Below are 23,918 nucleotides of genomic sequence, written 5' to 3'. Positions count from 1 at the left end.
TGTGTGTGTGTGTGAGAGAGAGAGAGAGAGTGTGTGTGTGTGTGTGTGTGTGTGAGAGAGAGAGAGAGAGTGAGTGAGTTTCCTCGCCAACAGCGCGTCATTTTTAGCTCCGGAGCGGGTTGGATGTCTGGAGCCGAGTCCAGAGGACCACAGCCGGGTGTCTGAGTGTCCCCCCACCCCCTGCCAGTCCCTGATCGCTCGGGAGAGGACAGATTACCAGAAGGTCGGCCTGAGTTGGTGAAGGTGTGGAGGAGATGGTTCCTTCGGCAGGATGGACCGGAGGAAAGTCGTGCCCGGGTTCTTGCCCTGCTGCCTGTTACTGGTCCTGGCTGTCTCTGCAGAGGTAGGCAGACCGCTGACAAAACACTCCCAAGCCATGCATCAAGCTGCCGTTTACGATTCGTCGCTTGTTTATTCTAGGAAGCTTCCTGAAAATAACTTTCTAATGATAGGGACGCAGGAGACAATCATCTGAGCCACTTCGAGTTAGGGTTAGTCATTGGAAGAACAGCAACGAGCCAGCAGTGCACCTTCATCACAGTATATTGAACATTAGATTAAAAAAAAATATATATATATATATATTTTTTTTTTTAGCCTGTGCATGTAGACATTTCAGCTGACCTGCTCACTGTGAGACTAGGTTAGGTCTTAGGCTCCAGGTTGTGCTATTACTTGGAATGAATTACACTGAATTCATACTGACATATCAGCTCATTTCTAGGTCATTCCAAGGAAGGATGTAAGACATGTCAAATATGACCGTGTGTACACGACCTCATAGATCAGATCCTCACCATGACACGGCGTCTCATGAGTTGTTTTGTCTCCAAGACCAATGGATAGAATATAACAACCTGGACAAAGGAAGTGTAAAGTTGATTAATCCCTTGTGGAAAAGCAGAGGTGGGTGCTAACAGCTTTCAGCGTGGGGGGGGGGGGGTAAAAAAAAGAAAGCTGTAAGCAGGGAAGGCGACACACTTACCCTTCTCTCCACATCTCCTTGCTCACTTGCTCACAGATTTTTATTTTTGATATGGATATTTGACTGAGCTGCCGTTGCATCAGGTGGTCTGGCTTCTTCTAGTCCTGAAGAAAAATGTAATCAGTAAGAGAATGTAAATGACCTGCAGCTCATCAGCAGGACATGTATGTTAAGAAAACTACAGGTGTGTTCAAGGGTTAGGGTTAGTCTGCAAGTATGCTTTAAGGTGTCTGAGGTTGTTCACATCTGTGCTGGGTGAACATGTACCCTTTTTAGACATGGTCCCACAGCGTTGGAAGCGCTGCAGTTCCTGTACTGTTCGCCCAGTATGCATTTAAACAGCCTCACATCCAACAATTCCAAGCTGAGATCATCAGTACTTCGAGCTCGCGGTCGCTGTTTCAGATCAGAGCCAATGTACAGAGAAAACATAACATAACAAAAAAAAAAAAAAGAAGCCAAATACAGTACAGTCTGTCTACTCATTCATTCTTTGATTGGCGATTGGCCTGTTTGCTTTCTATTATCAGCAGGTCAAAGTCTGCACTCGTTTTTTATTCGTATCACATCGCCGCAGATAAGTGTGAACGTTGAAACGGCCTCAGTTGGAACAGCTCTTTCAGGTGAGGCTTGTCCAAGTCTTTCAGAAGGACTTTACCTGATTTTACAACCCCCATAAACCCCACAAACCCTGATCACATCCCAATAAAATGATGTGAAAGAAACTGCAAAAACAATACCTGTTCACCACCAAAAAAAAAGCTCTGGTTTGCTTATGCTCCAGATGTCCCGACTAACAATCTGTCTATATCAGCATGTGAAAGGCCACAATAAAATCACTGGAGGGAGAATTATTTACTGTTACTGCACTTAACATGTTCATACTACCAATCTGGGGCAGCGGCAGCTTAGAGAAGACTAGAGGAGCGAGTTTATGGCGGGAAGGTCGTCGACTGGCAGGATCAATCGGGTTGGGGAAAAGCAGCAGTGGCCACCAGATCAGACTGTGGTTTTACTGGACAGCTTCCAGGTGTTAATTCAATCCTAAATGTATGTTTAAGGAAAACTGTCAGGTTTAATTTGCCTACATTTCCATGATACTAAAGGCTACAGATTCATTTCATGGCACCTTGGACACCGTATACTTGCCTTAATCTAATCACAGCAGTGTCTATGAGGTCATGTGGTCATCATACAGTGGCGACAAACTCCCAACGCACTGCTAACCCAAACTATGACTATAGCTTAGGAAAAGCTGGCATAGTCCGTTCTCGTCGTGTGGCCTCCAGGGCCTTCAGTGGCTGAGATGAAAGTTGGCTCTGTGGCATGAAAACCTGTGTGTGTGTGTGTGTGTGTGTGTGTGTGATAGCCTGGCAGCATAATAAGTGCCATGTGTTTGTTGCTTGATAACTCCTCTGCATTCTACCGGTGAATCATGACTTCAAACTCAATATTCGTTCCGTGACGTTGTATTTTTCCTCCACAGGTCAATGAAGGTGGGTACTTGAATATTGTGCAGAGTAAAGGTAAGGGTCATCTTACAATCTTTACTAATGTGTGTGTCTGGTTTTTTTTTTGTGGGGGGGTGTGTGTGCACAGCTACATGGACCTTACTGAAATGTGTGGCCTCATAACTAGTGTGAAGTCATTTCTTGGCAGAAACACCCCAGTGTTTAGATCAGCGAGACATGTAAGGGCTGTACATCTCATCCCTACCTGTTGTTACTCACTGTCATATTCCAGTTGGTGTCCTCCATTAGTCTAATTATGAGTCTTGCTTCTTGGTTACATCTGTCAATAGTCCAGCTGTTGTAATGGCAAATGGTGCATGACATCTGGGCTCGTGTTTGTCAGAAGTGGGAGATGATGTGATGGTCCAAAACTCAAATCTGAGCTGTTTGGCCATCACACTAAACACTGTGTGGGCGGCATGGTAGGCAGTGGTTAGCACTGTTGCACGGGTGGTACAGCAGGGTAGAGCGGGTTGGGGGTTAGAGCTCCCCGTCCACATGTCAAAGTGTCCTTGAGCAAGACACTGAACCCCAAGTTGCTCACCTTTCATGGCAGCTCGTTCACCAGCAGTGTGCGGGTGGGTGAATGAGCCTCATCTGTAAAGCTGTGAAGGCTGAAAAGTGTTATATAAGTGAAGTCCAAGCACAACAGCAGAAAGACTCCATCCCCTAACATGGACCTGGTTTTTATTAGCAACACAAGAAGCCCACTTTACAGCGTTGATGCCCAGGAGTGGCTCAGTCGGACTCCAGATCTCATTCCAATCCAGAGTCGGTGTCAGGTCTTGAAATGCTCTTCGCGCAGCATATGGATATGGATCATCAGTAGTGTCCAATAATAACACCCACAGTGTTTGAATGCTGTGAAAAAACTTAGACTTCAAAAAGTCCAAGGTGAGGTTCAATCATTTTAGGGAATGTAATAGCCACAGGTCGAGAGGTTTTAGGCGATACAGGACAAACTGTTCATGTCCTTGGCAAGCCTCCCACCAGTCAAGCCATGATTACTAATATCCTTTACCCTACAGCCTGATCTAGTTTGCATTCTCGTCCGTTGTTCTCTCCAGCCCTCCCTGCCTCCCTCAGCTCCCTGCTCTCTACCCTCCAGTCACGGCATGTCTGGATCCAGTAAACCAGTGTGGTTTGCTGTTCTACCTCCACTGCCAGCAGCAGCCTGTGTATCCATCCTGTGCCTGTAGCTCACAGTCAGTTAAAGCAACGGAGTCCTTGTAGATTACCTGATTTTCATGCTTCATGCCCTATGGCAATGAGGCTTCGCCACTAATGGGAACAAAGCCCCACTGACTTCATACCTGTCACATACTCCCACTGGAAAATGGATGAGTTGGCTGTTTTAGTATTCTATGCTTGGCAGCTGTGTTGGCAAGAATCTACATGTGTCAATGTTGAGTAACCGACTGTAGGATTCAGAGTAAATCAGGGTTGTTCTTGCAGTTGTGTGTGTGTGTCTGTATGTGTGTGTGTGTGAACCAGTCACATAGCGTCTCCTCAGGAAGTAGTTTTATAGATCTGTTTTACAGTTTTTCAGTGCTTCTGGTTGCTCTTAAGTGTCTTCCCTGCATTCAGCCGCAGCATTGTCTTGTTAAACCACCATCTGCCCACCAGATGAATGGCTCATGTTTGACATGTGCGCCAGCTTCGTAGATCTTGTTTTTACCAATCACCGCAGGATCCCGTAACCTGATGAAGAGTTCTGAAGCTGCGTCTAGTGCGAAAACTGGCAGTCAGCTAATGTGCATTCCTAATGTATCCCAATGGAGAAACAGTGTTAAAAAGCAGTGATCACTTGAACAGCTGAGCATTTTGTGTATCGCACAGGATCATGTAAGCTCTTCGCTAATTCAGGGGACTGTCAATGATCAACCCTATGTTGTTGGTGAGGGAGATTTTGAAGACCACCTCTGACCATTTCAGTGCCGCAGAGCGGCACTTGTATCCTTTACTTAAGTGAAATCCTATTCATAATATGTTTTGTGTAACATGTATGCGAGTGTCACGGTGAGTGGAAAATAGTGTATGGAGGTGTTGCATGCTTAAAGAAAAGAAACAACCAAACCAGCAGACTATGGAGGTCGGCTTTGTAAGCTTGCCAGCTCATCAGCTCAGGTGAGGCGGCAAACTAACTACCTGCTCTCTACCAGTCCACTTCTTTCCAGGACCCACAGGTGATGCCAAATCAACAAATTTAATTAAACAAAACTCAACCAACTAGGCACAGCACAAATCTACACTGGGAAAAGAAATGTGACGAAACCCTTCTCTGACTAAACCCCAAACAAAACACCATGTGTTGAATTCATACTCCAAACAAATAGGGGGCAGCTTATTACCCGAGTAACCGCTAACTGCTGCTAACTGTAGCTGCCAGTAGCTCAGTTAGCCGTTCAACTAGTGGTCCTATTGCTAGCTGACTGCCTGGACTCGGAGCTCGGAGCGCTGGGGGGAGTGCTGATGTTTACACCACTTGTTCAGGAGCTTTGGACCACTGGAAGGAGAACGTTTTAAGGCCCGGGGTGCGAGGGGACCCAGCCGGGAATGCAGCCTCCCAGAGAACCATGGGAGGGGAACCACCACCCCAGTCTGCCACTCCACAGGCACTGTCCCCAACCTCCACACAACACTTAAGAGACATGTCAGCCAAGACAGCCCAATGATGTCCTGAGCCTTCAGCATCTCAGGGCGAATCTCATCCACACCTGGCGCCTTGCCACGGAGGACCTTCTTGACTACCTCGGTGACCTCTGCCAGGTATATGAGTGAGGCTTCTTCCGGTTCAGGAGTTCCTCAAAGTGCTCTTTCCACCGCTCGACAATGTCCCCAGTCAGGGTCAGCAGTTCTTCTCCCCTGCTGAACACAGACTGAGCCAAGCCTTGCTTTCCCGTCCTGAGTTGTCTTGCCAGAACTTTCTTGAGGCCAACCGCAAGTCCTTCCCCATAGCCTCCCCAAACTCCCACATCCAGGTTTTTGCTTCAGTGTCAGATGAATGTAGTAGCACAAAATGGAAATACTCAAGTAAAATACAAGTACCTCAGAATTGTACTAAAGTACAGTACGATGTATGATTTGGGTGGAATTTTGAATTACATTTCAGTGCAAATTGCTAAATTAAGGACATCCTTTACACTATCAAGAACATGAAATGAGAAGAACATACAAAAAAACATTTTTTTACACATAGCAGTGCGGTTTAACCCCGTAACCCACAGGTTTTCCCCTTTCGTCTACCTTCAAGAAGTGTTACAATCATATTATTCAACTCAAACTCAAATAAATATTCTGTTCCAGCTTATCACTGAAGATATATAATGTTTAAGGGGAACTATTCAAACCATGACCTCATGTTTTTCATGGCCATCAAAAGGAAATATTCTACATGCTTGCTGCATATGTTTTCCCCCAAAATTCAGCCAGACATATTTGGATCTTTGGACCGCTTGGGATCGCCGGTAGAAGTTCTTTGGATTTGAACAATGATTGGCTTCACTGCTTGAGGTTGTAATGATTGGCCCATCAGCAGGCCTGTGATGTGCTACAATTTAAAATCCAGTTTTCGCTCAGATTTTTTTATATTATACAGACTTGTTTGAAATTAATTTGTGTTGTAAATAAACTTCCAGATTGTGTTTTGATAAAAAAAAGAAGAAGAAAATAATGAGCCCTAGTTACTGTGTGCACATGGCACATTGCCCCTACAGTTAATACGGAGCTGTTATCTGCATGTGCATCTACATGACTATATATATATATATATATATATATTGCCAACATTGTGCCCCACTGTTCTTTGTGTAAAATTCTTCATTGAGAAAAATTTGGAAAATTGAAGACTTGACTAAATCAATAACAAGGAAACATGCATCTTACTACATTTGGTCCTTTCTGGGTTTGTAATAATTCTTATACCTTAAAGCTCATTGTTACGTTATTTAGTGAATAAAGACTGTGTGACTGACTGAGTGATGATCTGTGTCTACAGCTCCGGTCTCCTGTTCAGAAGGCTTTACAGAACTGGGCTACTATAATGGCTCAGTGTCCCACACAGACTCAGGCTCCCCCTGCCTGAAGTGGACAGACTTCCCAGACTATATGCGGCAGTACCCGGGCCGAGGCTTGGGGGAACATAGCTTCTGCCGTAACCCAGACCGAGAGGCCAACCCCTGGTGCTTCTTCAGGCAGAGCTCCGGTGCCATCAGCTGGGCCTACTGCGACTGCAATCAGGGTGAGCTGAGGGAGGGCACCAGGTATCTGAGGATGGATGGATGGATGGATGGATGGGTGGATGGATATATGGACAAATGGATGGACAGCTGGATGGCCCCTATTAATATACAACATATAAGCTATTTACCCCCTGTTCCAGTTTGTCAATGTTGGAATACTACTTGGCCCCACCTTAAATTAGGAATATGAAGCATATAAGCAAATAATTAAGAACTTTCAATTTGATTTCAACAAAGGGAACATCTTCAAGACAGGGCCTGAAGATGGATCTTGTAATACAGCAAGACCCACCCTAAGGCTCTTATCATGTCACTTGATATTGTGCTTCAATGGCGCGGATGCCCAGACAAATTGTCAATTAAATTCACACAAGGCTGTTTTTGAGGGTTTCAGGTTTTCAGGGCCTCTGGTATTTCAGGGGGTTCCAGGGAAATTGTGTCTATTATTTAACATCTGTCTGGTCTGTCTGGTGGTAGGGCCCGTTTCCGTGACATGCTGGCCGAATATTTATCACAGGTGCCGGGTGTGTTGTCTCTGATGCGGAGGTGGGGCTTGGGATGTGCAGGGCGAAGAGTCCGTGGTGGTATTGAAACACAGTAAAGAGTTTGTGAGCTATAGCCCAGTTTCCTCTTGGCATGGCTACATTGTGTTCTGGTTATGCCACAGCTGCCAGATACAATCCGCTGCCATTCCAGTCAATGTGTATCATAAGAAAAAAGTAAAAGTAAACAGTATCAGTATTTTTTTTTTTCCATGTATAGCAAAAGGTTTACCTGTGGGAATTCTTCCTGTGTCATTTGCAGGTGCAGCCAGATTGGTGGGGGGGTCATCAAGCAACAGCGGGCGTCTGGAGGTCTACCTGAATGGACAATGGGGGGCAGTATGTGACACACACTGGACCGACCGTGATGCCAGTGTCATATGCAGACAACTCGGACTGGGGTGAGGGCAGTCTTATCGAAATCATGGCTGTGAATAGCAATGAGTGCTGACAGAGCTACAACCTAATCGGACTTTTTTAGATTTTGTTGCAATTTTAGTTTGAATCACTGCCTCTGCCTAGAATTATGATATATATATATTCCGCTCACTACTCTGCATAATGAGTAGATACTTTAACTTTAGATACTTATTATATTTTGATGCTAATACTTACGTATTTTTACTTACACTACCGGTCAAAAGTTTTAGAACACCCCAATTTTTCCAGTTTTTTATTGAAATTCAAGCAGTTCAAGTCCAATGAATAGCTTGAAATGGTACAAAGGTAAGTGGTGAACTGCCAGAGGTTAAAAAAAAAAGGTAAGGTTACCCAAAACTGAAAAATAATGTACATTTCAGAATTATACAAAAAGGCCTTTTTCAGGGAACAAGAAATGGGTTAACAACTTAAAGCTGTTTTGCAGCAATGGAGGTTGATCAAGCCTCGAAAGTTGGTGCTACCAATTCCTACAGGTGTCCCAACTTTTCTTGATTACTTACAACCCCCTCTGTCTGTATAAAAGTAGTGTTGGAACACACTGTGGTACCATACCCTCGTGAGCATTATTTGAACAGTATTGTACTGCAGAAAATAGTGTGTTGCTATAAAAATGGCAAGGAAAGGGCAATTAACAATGGAAGAGAGACAGACCATCATAACACTTAAAAATGTAGGTCTTTCCTACAGAGAAATTGCGAAGAAAGTCAAGGTGTCAGTGAGGACAGTTTCCTTCACCATCAAAAGGCACTCAGAAACTGGGGGAAACTCTGACGGGAAGAGATCTGGCAGACCCAAAGCCACAACAGAATCAGATGACAAGTTTCTGAGAGTCAACAGCTTGCGTGATTGGCGGCTCACAGGACAACAGCTTCAAGCACAGCTTAATAGTGGTTGTAGTAAGCAAGTCTCAGTTTCAACTGTGAAGAGAAGACTTCGAGTTGCAGGTTTGACAGGTCGAGTTGCAGCAAGAAAGCCATTGCTAAGACGTCAGAATGAGAAAAAGAGGCTTGCCTGGGCCATGAAACACCGCCAATGGACTACTGAAGACTTGAAGAAGGTGTTATGGACTGATGAATCAAAATTTGAAATCTTCGGTTCATCACGCAGGATTTTTGTACGCCGTCGAGTAGGCGAAAGGATGGTTCCTCAGTGTGTGACATCAACTGTCAAACATGGAGGAGGAAGCATGATGGTCTGGGGCTGTTTTGCTGGATCCAGGGTCAGTGACTTGTACAGCGCCATGCAGTACACTCTGGTATGCGCCTAGTTGGTCAGGGGTTCATCTTACAGCAAGATAATGATCCAAAACATAAGTCCAAGCTATGCCAGAACTATCTTAGGAAAAAAGAACAAGATGGTAAGCTTGAAAACATGGAGTGGCCAGCACAGTCTCCAGACTTAAACCCCATCGAGCTGGTTTGGGATGAACTGGACAGAAGAGTGAAAGCAAAGCAACCTACAAGTGCACACATTTATGGGAACTTCTGCAACAGAGTTGGGAAGAACTTTCTGAAGAATATTTGATTTCCATTGTAGAAAGAATGCCACGAGTGTGTTCAAAGGTGGCTACTTTGATGAGTCAAAAGTTTAGAATACATTTTGGTTTATAAATTGATTCCATTATTTCTTTTTTAATTTCAATTGTTTATTTGTTCTATGCTTTCATTTCAGAGTACAATGAGACATTAAACTGCATGATTTTCAATAAAAAAAACTGGAAAAATTGGGGTGTTCTAAAACTTTTGACCGGTAGTGTAAGTATGACTTTTTTTTGATGGGTATAATTTTTTTTTTTTGTGCTACTTTTATGTAGGTAAATGATCCAAATACTTTGTCCACCACTGCTTTTTTGGTAGACTGCTTTGTTGCAGAGGGCTCAAATTAGGAAGAAAGGGCCCAGGTGCTTTAGGATTCCTTTAGGCACTGATAGTAGAAGTCATGGGCATTCATAGAAAACACCTCCTATAGCATCTGTTTTCATCAGGAAGAGGGGCACAGATCGCCTAAAACAGGGGTGCACACACTTTTTCAGCATGCGAGCTACTTATAAAATGACCAAGTCAAAATGATCTACCTACTATAAAAATGCAAAACATATATTTATTTATAATTATATTGAGTATTTATTATATGTACAATATATGTTGGTGTACCTTGCATAACTGCATGAACCCATATTGCACAATATAACTCTGTACATTTTTTGTCATTACCTTACTGACAATGACTTGCACTGAATGGAATCAGCCAGGGATGCATAGTCCGGACAGTAGCACACTTCCAAATGATCATCAGTCAAGGTGGAACGGTATTTGGACTTAATAAACTCGGTAGCTTGCTAGAGTTTTGCCGCACTTGGCGCGCTTGTACGCGCATGCGTGGTGACCCATGTGTCAGAAAAGATCAGATGTCAGACTGGCTGCCCTGTATGTCAATCAAGTGACAAATTTCATAGTGAGGATGGATGATATGCTGACGTCTATTTTTTTAATGCCATGCGATCTACCCACACTACCTTTGCGATCAACCGGTAGATCGCGATCGACGTATTGGGCACCCCTGGTCTAAAAGGTCCCATATTGTTTATCTGTTTCGATACCTTGTATACACTGTATTCCAAAATCAGAATAGAACCTAAAGTCTTTATGACTGGTCAGTGCTATTTAGTGAGGGGGTTATGACGTAGCTAAAGAGCCAACACATGAAGCAGCTGTAGCCATGCCGTAGGCTACCTGCACCTCCTCAGAAATGTAACTACATGTTGGGGCTATGGCGGCTACAGAGGGTTAAGATGAACAGGCTTTCATCTCCCCCTCTGACCCCAGCTAAAACACATCTAAAACAGAGAGAGAGCTCATTATAGACTTCAGGCGCAGCCCCCTCGTCTGAGGAGAATCCATAACCATCACTGACTCATTCAAATTTCTTGGCACTCACTTTAGCAACACACTCAAATGGAAATTCAAAGTAAGCCTCCTCCTTCAGTTTTACACAGCCATTGTTGAGAGCATACTCACCTCATCCATAACAGTTTGGTACAGCAGCATGGACCGTCACACATGTCACAAAAACTGCAGTGCACGGTCAATAAATCATCCAAGATTATTGGCATCCCCCTCCCATCAGTTGAATCACTGTATCATAAATCTCTGACCCCAGATTTTCCCCACTGCAGTAAGGATTCTGAACGCTTCTCACTTACTCTGACAGATGTGCTTTAGCTTAGCATGACTAGCTTAATTTAAATACATGAAAGTATTCCATTGACATTTCCATTGTCTCTCTGCTGCCCATGCAGTGAGATTGGCACAGCACTGCAGCACTCCTACTTCGGCCCAGGTTCCGTCTTCCACTATGAGCGTCTGGGTTGCCGTGGTAATGAGAAGTCACTATTGGAGTGCCGGAGCAGAAAGTTTGTCACCAGCGACTGCTACCACGGCAACGAAGCAGGGGTGGTTTGTGCTGAACCTGAAGGTGAGACCAGGGTGTCACCTGAGATTATATAAACAAATACTTCACTCATAGATAATAACAAATGTATTGTGGGTGCATTATATCCACATATAATGCTGGATACATGTCACCTGATACATAATTACACTGCTGGCAATACATAGTGCTAGGAGTTTGTCTAGTCAGCATTGGTTGTTTATTTCAGAATAGTTTAAAGACCTCAATCGCCACACATATCAGCACTCCTTCATAACTTAGTAACAGATTATAGCCAGAAGTAAACAACAACTGCCCAAAAGTGACTGGGTTTCTTTGGCCACAGTTGTTTGCGCCCAGTGATTCACATTTATGTTGCACATTCAAAAACTTTTGCTGCAGCCCAGTACACAAACATATACACTGGGGTAAGATCACATGCCCAACACTGCAGAGACTTGGGTCTGAAATCTTTCCGAAAAACAACGCCATATTTTGGTAACATCTGTATCAATGGCTCAGTTATGGCTTTCCCTTTTGTTTCTCAGGCACTGGCATCCCTTTGAGGTTGGTGGGAGGCCTGGAGGACTTTGAGGGCCGCGTTGAGGTGTACCGTGACGGCAGGTGGGGAACCATTTGCGATGACCAGTGGGATGACACTGATGCTGAGGTGGTGTGCCGACAGTTGGGCCTGGGGTAAGAACAATTTGCCGTGCTACTGCTACACAAAAAGTGTCAAGATCAAATTCCCAGCCGTGGTACCAAGGCATGTAGACATGCCTACAGACACGAGAGACAATCATTAACTTCATGTATCAGTGTCAATGTATTATGACAAAACTACTCTGAGAGCAGTTTACAGTTGAAAGAATAAATTAATATTTGATACGCATCATTGATAATGATGAACCTAACACTGAAATTTCTCTATGTTGCAACACGTTACATAAGCTTAACTATCTCTATCTCAGTGGTAGAAGAAGAATGTCGATCCTTTCCTTTACTAGAAATACCACAACGTAGATGCACTCCTTATAAGTAAAGGTCCTCCCTTCAAAATGTCACAAGTAAAACAATAGAGTAGAGATAGACAATAGAGATACTTGTGGGTATCTTCCTTATTATGATAGGAAGGTTTTTGCATGTCACAGTGACCCTGAAAGCTATGCCATCTGGAGAGCTAAACTTGTGGTAGGTTCAACCTTGGTGGACAGGCAGATGGATAGTGGCCTTAAAAAAAGTAACCCAAAACTACCTTCTTTGGTTAGATGTTTGTCCAACACACCAACCATGTAAAAAAGGGTTAAAAAAATCTTTGTGATGAAAGGTTTACCTACACCTACTGAAAAGCCTGGAGCAGAGTCAAGCTTCCCTGGAGGCAGAATGATCGCCCTTGGTGAAAACCTTTCAGAAGCCATGGGTGTGAGAAACTGTCTGCTCGGGCCAAAATGTAACATCAAAATTGGCACATTGAATGTCTGATCCATGTGGGGGTCACCCAAAGCAGCTCACATCCTCAAGGAGATGAAAAGGTACCATCCTGACATCCTGGGGGTCAGCGAGTGCAGATGGACTGGCTCTGGACATATTGCTAATAACGATAGATCCATTACCATCTACTCTGGACTTGATTCCACCTACAGGGGTTGCCTTGATAATATCCAAACAGAAAGTTGACACCATAATTGAATGGGAACCTATTTAGTCCTCGACCAATAAGAGCACGCACCTCACCATCCTGCAGTGCCAAGCACCAACTAATGAAGCTGCCCCCGAAGTGAAAGATGACTGGTATTAGCAACTGCAATCTGCTGTTTCCCAGGTCCCCCAGCATGACTTGCTCCTCATAATTGGTGACCTTAACGCGGCTGATAACACCAACAACAAAAGAGTAATGGGCATACATGGATGTGGAGTGATGAATGACAATGGAGAGTAGGCTGATTGATTTCAGTGCTACCAACAACTACCTAATGTACATTTAACAAACCACTCTTTGCAGGGCCTTGCAGTCCTGTTCGGTGCTGTTTACATACCAGGCAGTTCTCGATGGTGCAGGCGTAGAAATTCCTCAGTATTTTAGGGGATAACCGTAATTTTGAGGTGCATCTGAGGTGAAACAGTCACTGTCTTGCCTTTCTCGGCACCGAGTCAGTATGCCACACCCAGGTAAGGCCCTCTGTGATGTGGACACCAAGGTATGTTGATATTAAGGGGGACGTCCACTATCAGCTCCTTAGTCTTGCTGACGTCAGGAGTAGGTTGTCAAGTTGTCCTGACAAGAGGGACAGGTCCTCTGCTTCCTTCAGGTAGGCCTTTTCATTGTTATCTGTGATCAGGCCTACCACAGCTGTGTCGTCAGCAAACTTGATGATGGTGTTGGAGTTGAAAGTGGCTACACAGTCGTGTGTGTACAGGGAGTACAGCAGGGGGCTCAAAATGCAGCCCTGGGGGGTGCTCAGGTGTGAAGGATGAGGGTGAAAGAGGTGTGTCCGCCCACCCTCACCATCTGAGGTCTGCCCGTCAGGAAGTTAAGGATCCACATGCACAGCGAGGTGTTTAATCCCAGGTCTGTGGGCTGTGTAACGAGTCTGGAGGGAACTATGGTGTCAAATGCTGAACTGTAGTCAATGAACAGCAATCTCACATAGCTCCCTTTCTTGTCCAGGTGAGATAGGGTGGTCTGCTGAGATGGTAGGCAAACTGTAGTGGGTCCATCGTGTTGGGTAGTGAGGAGTAGATGTAATCCTTGACCAGAGGTTCAAAACAATAGTGCAACTCTAGACATATTCTCCTGCTGTCTTCATCACTCCATTCAAACAACTATATTTGGCATCCTAACATGTATACATTGAGACACACTTGTTATGTTTTTGTATTGCACAATTGCATGCTGAGTGCACATATGCCCAAATAATATGTAACATTTTTGGACAATGTTTGGGTGTAATTGACCTCGTGCTACACATAAAAAGTGGTGTTTGTTGTGTCCTGACCAACAGGGGCGTGGCCAAGGCCTGGACATGGGCCCACTTCGGCCAGGGTTTTGGTCCCATCTTGCTGGATGGGGTTCAGTGTACAGGCAATGAACTCTATCTGGAGGAGTGTCCTCATAACATCTGGGAGCAACACAACTGTGACCACATGGAAGACGCAGGGGTGTCCTGCAACCCATACACAGGTCAGAGCCGAGGCAGGAAACACGTATTTACTCAACAACACTGTAATGATTACTCTGGAAAGCAACTGCTCTTTGGTTAAACCAATATGATGTGCCAAAGAAAAAAAGACATCATTAGCTATATTTTTACTGTGGTTATACAAGCAGGAATCCTCCAATAACAGATATCACTGTGATATCTCAAAGTCAAAGGTAATTGGACTTGCTGTAGATTCCTGAAGCTTGCGAGCATGTTTAGTGTAAAGTACATAATTTAATTTACACACACAAGGAGTTCATTTTGCCGAGAAATTTTCTACGCACCCTTTTTCTCATTTAAGTCCCAGCAGCTTGTTCTAGCGAAGACAATCGTAAAGTTGACTGTGAAGATCAGCTTTTCCTACAATCTGTTCCAAGTTCTTTAACATGGTGAAGTAGAGGAGAAAACAACTTTGTGCTTCCCTTTCCAGAACCAAAAAAAAAGCAGGATTGTTGTCTCCAGGTTGTTGCTTTCGTGCAACAGATAACATTCACGTTGAGCCTTTATCAACTTCCTCAGGTTGCACTGCTGAGTGACTTTTGAGTCTTGTGTTTTGCTCAAAAATGTTATTTGAGGGTTCAATTCACATCACATTTTGAACTAACTTAACAAAAAATCGAACCTCCTCCTACCCATCCACCCCCAGCCCCTAATCTTTGCCACTGCCCACTTCCCAAATGAATGAATGAATTACTATCTACTTGTTTTTGGGAAATGAAGGTAACCGCTGCCACTGGTCCTTTACAAAATGCTGTGAGTTTGACTTGGGTGGAGGAACTTTGTGGCTGTTCAAGGTCTTACCCTTCTTGTGATGATCATCATTCACTCACAAATATTTCCCAAGACGAGTCGAACGCTTCAGCTCGATGTGTCATTTCAGATTTGTTGCCAATGTGGCTGACGTTCGCACTTATTTCTGCAGACCCGGCGAGAACAATTTTTTTCCCCACTGGAATCTGTACTGATTTGTTCATAAAAGTTATTCATATGAACTTGCTTCTACAGTTGTGGTAGCTGCATTTTCCAATTTCACTAGCCATGCTGGCCAGTTGCCGGAGTTGCGAATGGATACCTTCAGTTCACCAAAAATATGAGCACGTTCAGTGAATGTCGCTCTTTTAGCGCGTTCATGCACAACACCCAGACAAATCATTGTGATCTTAAGTGAGCTAAAAGAGACCACTAACACCAACACTAAAACAGATGAGATTTGTCATCCACTCCCCTGACTATGTGATCTAAGTGTTGTCCTGTGTGGTTGCAGATGGTGCAGTTCGTCTGGTGGGAGCAGACAGCCACTGGGAGGGACGCCTGGAGATTTACCACCAGGGAGAATGGGGCACTGTGTGTGACGACAACTGGACCAAGCTTAACGCCCAGGTAGTGTGTAGACAGCTGGGCTTCAGGTCAGTGCTTCACTACATCTGAGTCACTACGGAACACCTCTGTGCCTTAGGAGCTAGTGCTACCCTGTGGTTTCTAGTAGGGAGGAACAACCATGTGCCATCACGTCTGCAGATTATCATTCTTTCAAAGGATAAACAGCTTATTTTCTCTGATGAAACAAAATGACCTAGTCATTTTGTTTCATCAAGGTCAAGGTATTTTTTTTAAACCCCACAAAGATTGACCGACATACTGACAATTTGGCTAGTCTTAGAGCCTTATCAATATCCATCTATCCATTTTTCTACCTTGTATCTGGGATCCGGTCGTGATGGCGGCTGGCTAGGCAAAGTAGTCCAGATGCCCTTCTCCTCAGCCACGTCCTCAACTTATTCTGGAAGATCCCAAGGCATTCCCTGGGATATAGTATAAACTATAGTATAAACCCTCCAGCATGTTTGGGGTCTGCACAGGGATGTGCCTGGAATCAGAGATGGGTCCTGTCTCCTTTCAACGCAAAGGTTCTACTCCTTCCTGCTTCCCTCCTACCTACCTACTCCTTCTGAGGTCCTTCATGATGTCTGAGCTCCTCACCTGACCCGAAGAAACCCTGCAAGAGAATCTAATTTTGTCGGCTTGAATTAATGATCTCATACTTTGGGCCACTACCCAGAGGCCATGATCATTGGTGAGGGCTGGCTAACTAAATTCAAAACAGTTCTTCCTCTGTGGTTGAATGAAAGGCCACAGGATCACTACAGTCAATAGGGTTCATCCGCAGGGGACCCTGGTTGCTTCTCATTTTTCTTATTTCATGTCTCCTCACTCCTCACTCCTCACTCCTCGGGTGACCAGGAAATTGATTATGTCATGTCATATGTAATCAATCAATTATATCAATCAATCAAGTTTATTTGTCACATGTAATCGTAAAAGTACAATGACTGGTCGTAGGCAGTGCCTTCATTTAGGATCCTAGTGGCCTGAGGGTAGAAGCTCTTCCTGAGTCACTCAGTGCTGGCTTGGTGTACCAAGTACCTTCTCCCCATGGAGAAAAGGCCGTTTTCCGGGTGATTGGGAACCTTAATGATTCTCCTAGCCTTAAACTGGCAGCACCTGCTGTAAAATATATAAGGAGATATTTCACATTCACATCACACACATATTGAAGTGTCCTTGAGCAAGACACTGAACCCCAAGTTGCTCCTAAGGTTGAAAAGCGTTATATAAGTGAAGACCATTTGGCATTACACACCATCTGTGCAAATACAAACTCAACCATTCAGAGGAAAGTACTTGTCATCTCTCTAAAAAAATTTGATTCCTCGATTCCTCGATTCCTTTCTCCTCGCATCTTTTACTTCCATCTTTTCCTGCCATCTTACATGGGAGGGACTAAGACGTGGGGATAAGACTCAAGTGAAGGATACATTTAAGCCAAATGAGAAGCAACCCATGAATGACCATGAATATCCACAGCAGTCCATAGCAAATTGACCATTTTGTTATATATTATACTGCGTACAAAGCTGATAGTTTTGCCTATGGCTGGTGTTTGAAGAAAACTCATTTAATGACCTAAATTGAAGGAGATTGTCTGGGTAGCATGAAAGTAGCAAATTCCAAATTGCCCATTAAGTCAATGACGTTTGGAGAATTGCCTCAGCACGAGCACATTACTAAAGGCCGATGTGTCCAGCATCACAATCAACAAATCTGACAGGTTTGATGATTGCACGTCTTATTACCAGCTGATTTACTGATGGGTGCCTTCATTCAGAGGTTGGTAAGAATGAAAACATGCTGACACAAAACTTGCAGTGGCACATGGTTGTATATCTCTGATCAAATGAATATAAGACAGAAATGTTGATTACTGATTAATGAACAAAACTCACTCGTAATCACTTTATCAGATACTCATACACTTTACTTATATGATTCCTGTGTAATAAATGGTTTTTTTTGTGTGTTTTCCACCATAAACCACAACACTGAGAACCACCAGTATTCATTAGGCTTTAAGTCCATAGAAAACCCAATTTACATCCTTCAAATTCTGGAGAAAATCACATTACAAATTAAGTCAAACAGAATCTGCAATTTATAGGGAAATGCATGTTCTGCTGTTCCAGATCAGTAATTTCTGCAACCTAAATAAAGATTTAGTAAACACGGGTATTTGCACAGAAGTGTTTTGCCAGAGTTTTGGTGATGTTGTTCTGTACACCATTAAAACGACCACCACATAGACAACCTCCATAGATAGATCGATGTTCTGTGGTTTTGCCTTGTCTGCAGCGGCCGAGCAGAGGTGGCTCCTGACGGGGTGTTTGAAGAAGGCCATGGGCTGATCCTGCTGGACGAGGTACAGTGTCTGGGAACAGAGGCCAGTTTACTGGCCTGCACCCGCTCTGAGTGGGGCCAACATGACTGCTCCCACAGTGAGGATGTAGGTGTCCGCTGTGTGAAGGGAGGTGATGCCAATGAGATACCCGGCCTGTTGCCTCCTATTGGTAAGTACACACATTGGTGTACTTGGAGGAAAGAAGGAAGCTGGTTACTTTTCCCTCTTATGAGATTTGTGTGTATTACCTTTGTAAAGGCCAACATACCTCAGGATATGTCAAAACTAGCTAGCATCTGAAAACCTCAGGGCATGAATAACTATCATCAACAACGCACTAATGGCACTTTTTTTTTTTCCTGCAATGTTTGTTTGCAGGCCCTCTGGTGCGTTTGGTTGCAGGAGAGAGCAGGAAGGAGGGTAGAGTGGAGGTCTTCATTAATGGCCAGTGGGGAAGCGTGTGTGATGATGGCTGGAATGATGTCAATGCAGCTGTAGTTTGCAGACTGCTGGGATTCACGTTAGTATGATTACACCTTCTCTGATATTTTTGCTGCTATACAAAAGCTCAGAAATATCAGACTGAAATATCCTGACAACTACGGCATTGATTGAAATTTTGTATTAATTCATTTTGCCTGATGGTGGCACTATACAATAATGTAATAATGTACAAATATTCAGGGGTCATTAATATCATGTGGAAATATTACCTACGAAATAGTTAAAAGGAAGAGAAGATACAAGTGGAATCAAATAATGAAATAAGGTTAAAAATAATCCAGTAACAAATGAGGTTAAAACATAATTGCACTAAAACGCAGAATAAAAACGTAAAAACAATAAATACAGATTCAAGATGAATGCAAGAGCCTGCCTGATCGCCTTCGCAGGTCGTTCCAGAGACAAGGGGTTCTGACTCCAAAGGCCCGGCCTCCTCTGGTTTTAGCCCGGACCAAGGAACTATTAACAGACCGCCACTGGAGGATCTCAGGCTGCATTCAGGCTTGTATAGGGTTAGCAGGTCGGAGATATAGATTGGCCAACCCCATACATGGCGTAAAAGTAATTATTATGGGGTTATGGGTGTTAAAGGTATTCTTTTTTCGGATCTTGTGAGAAGTGCTGTGCTATGGCATTCTGGACCAGGTGTTAATAGCTTCTGAGTTAAACTCAAGTTTTGTGAAAGCCAGTAGTTAATGTCTGTAAGGTAGGATTGTAGTTTGCTCGATTGCATTGTGCTATTGGATTCAAAAGGGAAATAGATCTAGGAGTCATCTGCATAGAATTGGAAATGGATGTGGTGCTTCTTGACCTTAAGGTACTAATGACAATGAATAAGCTGATTCAATTCAAATTCAATTCAATACAACTTTATTTATCCCCTGTAAGGGCAATTCGTTTCGACCTCTGAAATAATAAAATGTGTTTCTGGGAGAATAAAAAAACTAGAGCCAGATAATGTCATACACACAGTTTCAACACCAGAATTTGTTTTGAAGAAATATATGAATTAAAACACGAGAAGGTATGAATTGTTGAATTAAGAGGGTTTGTACAATAACAGCAGTGACAGCGGACAAATACATGCACTGGAAATTTAAAAAAATAATGTATGCGTACATGTAATATATGTATTTATAGAGCAAAAAGGAACAAATAATAATGATTCTGTGTGTCTTTGTGTGCTGTCCTCCCAGTGGTGTGGCTAAAGCTCGATCCATGGCGTACTTTGGTGAGGGTCGAGGCCCCATCCATCTGGACAACGTTCGATGCTCTGGCACCGAGATATCCCTAGGCCAGTGTCCGGCTGTGGGTCAAGATGGCCATGACTGTCGCCACAGTGAGGATGCAGGCGTCATCTGTGATTACACCCTGGATCCTGTGGGAGACGGTGCCATGGCAATGCAGACCTGTGGGCTGCGACACAATAACCAGCGTCGTCGACGCAGGATCATAGGAGGAGATAAGTCACTGAGGTTAGCATACGCAGACAACACTCTGGCTCCAATGGAATTTACGCAGATTCACACACACACACACACTTACAAATGTCAGAGCTGAGTTTGATTCACTGTCTCTTTAAGCCACTCGTCAGCTATGGAACACCAATACAGGTGTTGGGCACATGTCTGTAATTTCAGCAATGTAATATGTCAATTTTTGTCCCATTTTGATCACAATTGCAGTATAGCTCTGTGTGTGTGTGTGTGTGTGTGTGTGTGTGTGTGTGTGTGTCTCAGTGAAGCTGTTTCCAGCCAGCAGCAGCCCCCCTGAAAGCCTAACTCTGCCTTGTGTGTATGTGATTTCAGGGGTGAGTGGCCCTGGCAGGTGTCTCTGTGGCTCAGGTCTCAGTCTAAAGGCAATCACCCCCTGTGTGGGGCATCGCTCATCAACCCCTGCTGGGTTGTGACCGCCGCCCACTGCTTTAAAAGGTAGGAGACAGCTCCCTCTAATGGTCACCTGTTGTTATTAGAAACGTGGTACAGCTCAAACGTCTCTTTTAATGATGTCACATAGTCCTTTTCCAGCTACGCATTATTGAGTAAATCTGTCAAATTTAGAATTAAGAATTTTTAAATAACATTTATGTTTTTGATTGGTACCAAATAATGGACACAAATCTTTGCAGGTCACCCTGTAAACTATAAAACTTCTTGCGTGGCATTGTTTACTGTGTACATTTTATTTTGAAACTTGAACACACAAGACCCAGTATAAAAGTCAAAATCATGTTTTTTAACTGAGTCACTCAAATGTAATTAGAAATCCAATCTTCTCTCTTGTATTGTATTATTTTTTTTTATCACTTTTTCATTTTGACTGTTACATCTTGACCTAATGTGGATTGCATTTATTAAGATCATCATTTCCAATTTTTTCTCTGCTCCTCCAGATTTGGCAGAGACCCCACCCGCTACGTGTTGCGCCTGGGTGACTACCACACTGAGGAGCAGGATGACTTTGAACGCACCTTGTCCCCTGAACGCATCGTCATCCACAGAAAGTACCACACTCGGGGCTGGGAGCACGACATTGCCCTGCTGCGGCTCAAAGGCACGGAGGGCAACTGCGTGGCATTCAACCCTCATACTGGTGCGGTGTGTCTGCCAGAGCCAGGTAACAAGTGGGAGAAGAGGCCTGCTGCCTGTGTGATCACCGGCTGGGGCATCACAGGTAGCTACACTGCTCAGACCATCGCATGTTGAGCATTGTCCTCTAAGGGAAACATGGGAACTTCATTTTCCATCGGTTTGTCTTTCATTATAAAGTGGCGTGACATCTTTTTGGTATGTATGCCAGTTTGCTGTCAAGCCCAGAGTCAGATGAACAGCTTCATTTCCGTTCCGTCCAGAGATACAACAGGTTCTTAGCAACCTTGTCACCGAGAAATTATTACTTATATACTACTAATTAGCTAACAGCAAATACGTTTTAGGCAACTCAAAACAAATGGATTGGATTTTCAACCAAACCGCCATCTTTCCCTAACCTTGACTCACTGGCCTAAACATAAGATTGTGGTGTCAAAGTCAGGGACAGGACTTTTGAGACACTGCATGTAGTCACTGCATTTACTAACAACGTCTTATTTGTACAGTTCTATTTCTACATGTTAAATAAAGAAGATACAACATGTAAATAATAACCTTGCAGCTGTTGGAATTAATTTTTTGTATTTTTTTTTTTTTACCAGTGACAATGTAAGGGATAGATGCTGGTGATCTGGCCCTTTAACAACAGTTTTAGACTTTATTGTCATTGTACTGAAACAGCGAAATGCAGTTCAGCATCCAATCAGAGATGCAAAAAGCAGTGCATGGCAATGTACATATGTGTAGGGGTAATATCAACCATAAGGAGTAGATATGAATATGCTAGGAAGTAGTAGTACTTTAGTAGTATACAAATACCTGGAGTACATGTCCAAGGGCATGTGTTACTGTACCTTGACTGCTGATGTGTGGTTACGGCCGATACTCACTGCACTACTTCCCATGGTCCCCACATATTTGATTAATAATAATGTATATTGCTTGATCATTATGAGAACATTTGTATTTCCACTGGAAAAATGAAATTGAATGTAAATGAGAGCAAATGAGAATTCTTTTTTTTCCCCCCTGTCTGCTTCCTGTTTGTCAGACTCGGAGTACTCCCGGACTCTGCTCCAGGCCTGGGTCCCCCTTCTCCCAGCCTGGAAGTGTAAGAAGCGATACGGCGATCGCTTCACCAGCCGCATGCTGTGTGCTGGGAGCCTGTCGGAGCGCCGCCGCGTGGACAGTTGCCAGGGGGATAGTGGGGGTCCACTGGTTTGCCAGGGGGAGGGGGGCCGTTGGATGCTGACGGGAGTCATCTCCTGGGGTCACGGCTGTGGTAACCCCTCTTTCCCTGGGGTCTATACACGTGTCAGCAGGTTCCTGCGATGGATTGACAAGGTCATCAACAAACCCCACAAACACTGATGATGGAGAATAACAATGTTATTAAGTGGCCACAGGGCTTGTGGCAGGAGGTGTGTGTTGGTAAGAATGAAGCCTTGCGGCCATTGCTTCTGTGCTGTGCTTCCTGGACTCCTACACCGAGCTCGTCAGATCATGTCTGTCTTTTCCCACATCACTTCAAAAAGCATGTTAAGACATTGTATAATATTGTCACAGTGTGAACTAACGCCAAATTTCCGTACAGCAGGGTTGGTAGGTTAGTAGGAAGTAGCAGGTTGTCTACTTTAGTGATATGTTGTAGATTTGACGTTCGCCCCAAACTACACCATGTGCCTGCTTCTTGCACGTCTTCATCTTAACCAGCTCAATGGCTGCTTCCTCTTTCATCCCACGCTCACAAAAGGGTATTTAAAAGTGACCTGCCAACACAAAAGCACTAAAGAAATGTCCACATCTTATCAGTGTGATTTTTTTATTAGTGTTAGTAGAGTTTGCACCGCTTCACAATATTATCCTTCCAATTGTATGCCTGCTGAAAGCTGTTCATGAGAAGCATGAGATCGTCGTGTGATTCGGCCATGGTCCCAAGCAGCGGTCCCCTGCTTTGAGGCGGCCGTGGAAATGCATATGATCGTGGCCCGGGCAATACAGGTCTTCGTGGGTCCAAAATGTAGGATCTGATCAGGAGGAACAGTGGAAAAAGCTGCCCGAACCCGGCGTGCATAAATACATTTTGATTTGCAACAGACTGGACTAGAGAAAGACAAGTTGACACGCAGACCTGAGACCTGTGGAACTTGTCTCCGGCTACTAGGAACTAAGTGGACCCATGAAGACCTTTTATAGGGTATACTATAGTAAGCCAGTCATGTGAAAAGATGAATAACATTGCACGAAAAAGCATCCCTCACAATCACGCTGGGTCACCTGTGAATAAGAACCTCATGCGGGCCAGAGCCAGTGACAGATTTGAAGAATGATGTGTCTGAAGTACACACACACACTTATTTGTGCATACAGACATTTTATTTGTTTTATTAACATTCCAAGTGTGCATCTCTGAACCAAAACCACAGGTCAAACCATTGTTCATTATTATTCTCAGTGTTAATGACGTCGTTGTCACCAAAATAGTTTTCTGTTCGCTAAAATGGGACTAATTACAGGTCTGTAAGATAACATTTACTGTCAACTACCATACAGTAAGTCCACTGATAGGCTGTCTACAGGGGGCTTATAACCAAGACTGAATAGAGTCCTGCAGGGGTGACGTGTTTTTGTAGGTAAACCCTGAAGTTAGCATCGCCTTGGTTCCCTCGACAACAAGCCAATGGGATTCTTCCAGGGGATTTTGGATTATTGCAGAAAATAAACTCTTTGGCAAAACAAAA

The 23,918-nt window shown here is 43.9% G+C and overlaps 1 protein-coding gene across 1 annotated transcript; it reads left to right on the top strand.

The window, feature by feature from the left end:
* Window positions 1-202: 202 nt before the first annotated feature.
* Window positions 203-23,918, top strand: LOC139293987 (neurotrypsin). The gene is made up of 14 exons (XM_070915719.1): window positions 203-343; window positions 2,472-2,511; window positions 6,494-6,736; window positions 7,542-7,680; window positions 11,019-11,194; window positions 11,698-11,845; window positions 14,152-14,330; window positions 15,614-15,755; window positions 18,037-18,251; window positions 18,461-18,602; window positions 19,783-20,061; window positions 20,395-20,517; window positions 20,979-21,259; window positions 22,229-23,918. The coding sequence occupies exons 1-14, from the start codon at window positions 272-274 to the stop codon at window positions 22,546-22,548; spliced, it is 2,499 nt and encodes an 832-aa protein (XP_070771820.1). The 5' UTR covers window positions 203-271; the 3' UTR covers window positions 22,549-23,918.

This window comes from Enoplosus armatus, chromosome 12 (assembly GCF_043641665.1).
Source record: "Enoplosus armatus isolate fEnoArm2 chromosome 12, fEnoArm2.hap1, whole genome shotgun sequence".
NCBI lineage: Eukaryota > Metazoa > Chordata > Actinopteri > Centrarchiformes > Enoplosidae > Enoplosus > Enoplosus armatus.
This window is presented reverse-complemented; position numbering and strand designations above follow the sequence as displayed.

Coding starts and splice junctions, on each gene's coding strand:
- LOC139293987 (XM_070915719.1), top strand. CDS start 272: ATGGACCGGAGGAAAGTCGTGCCCGGGTTCTTGCCCTGCTGCCTGTTA. Junction 11,195..11,697: donor GGTTTGTGCTGAACCTGAAG/GTGAGACCAGGG, acceptor TTTGTTTCTCAG/GCACTGGCATCCCTTTGAGG. Junction 20,062..20,394: donor GGAGGAGATAAGTCACTGAG/GTTAGCATACGC, acceptor ATGTGATTTCAG/GGGTGAGTGGCCCTGGCAGG.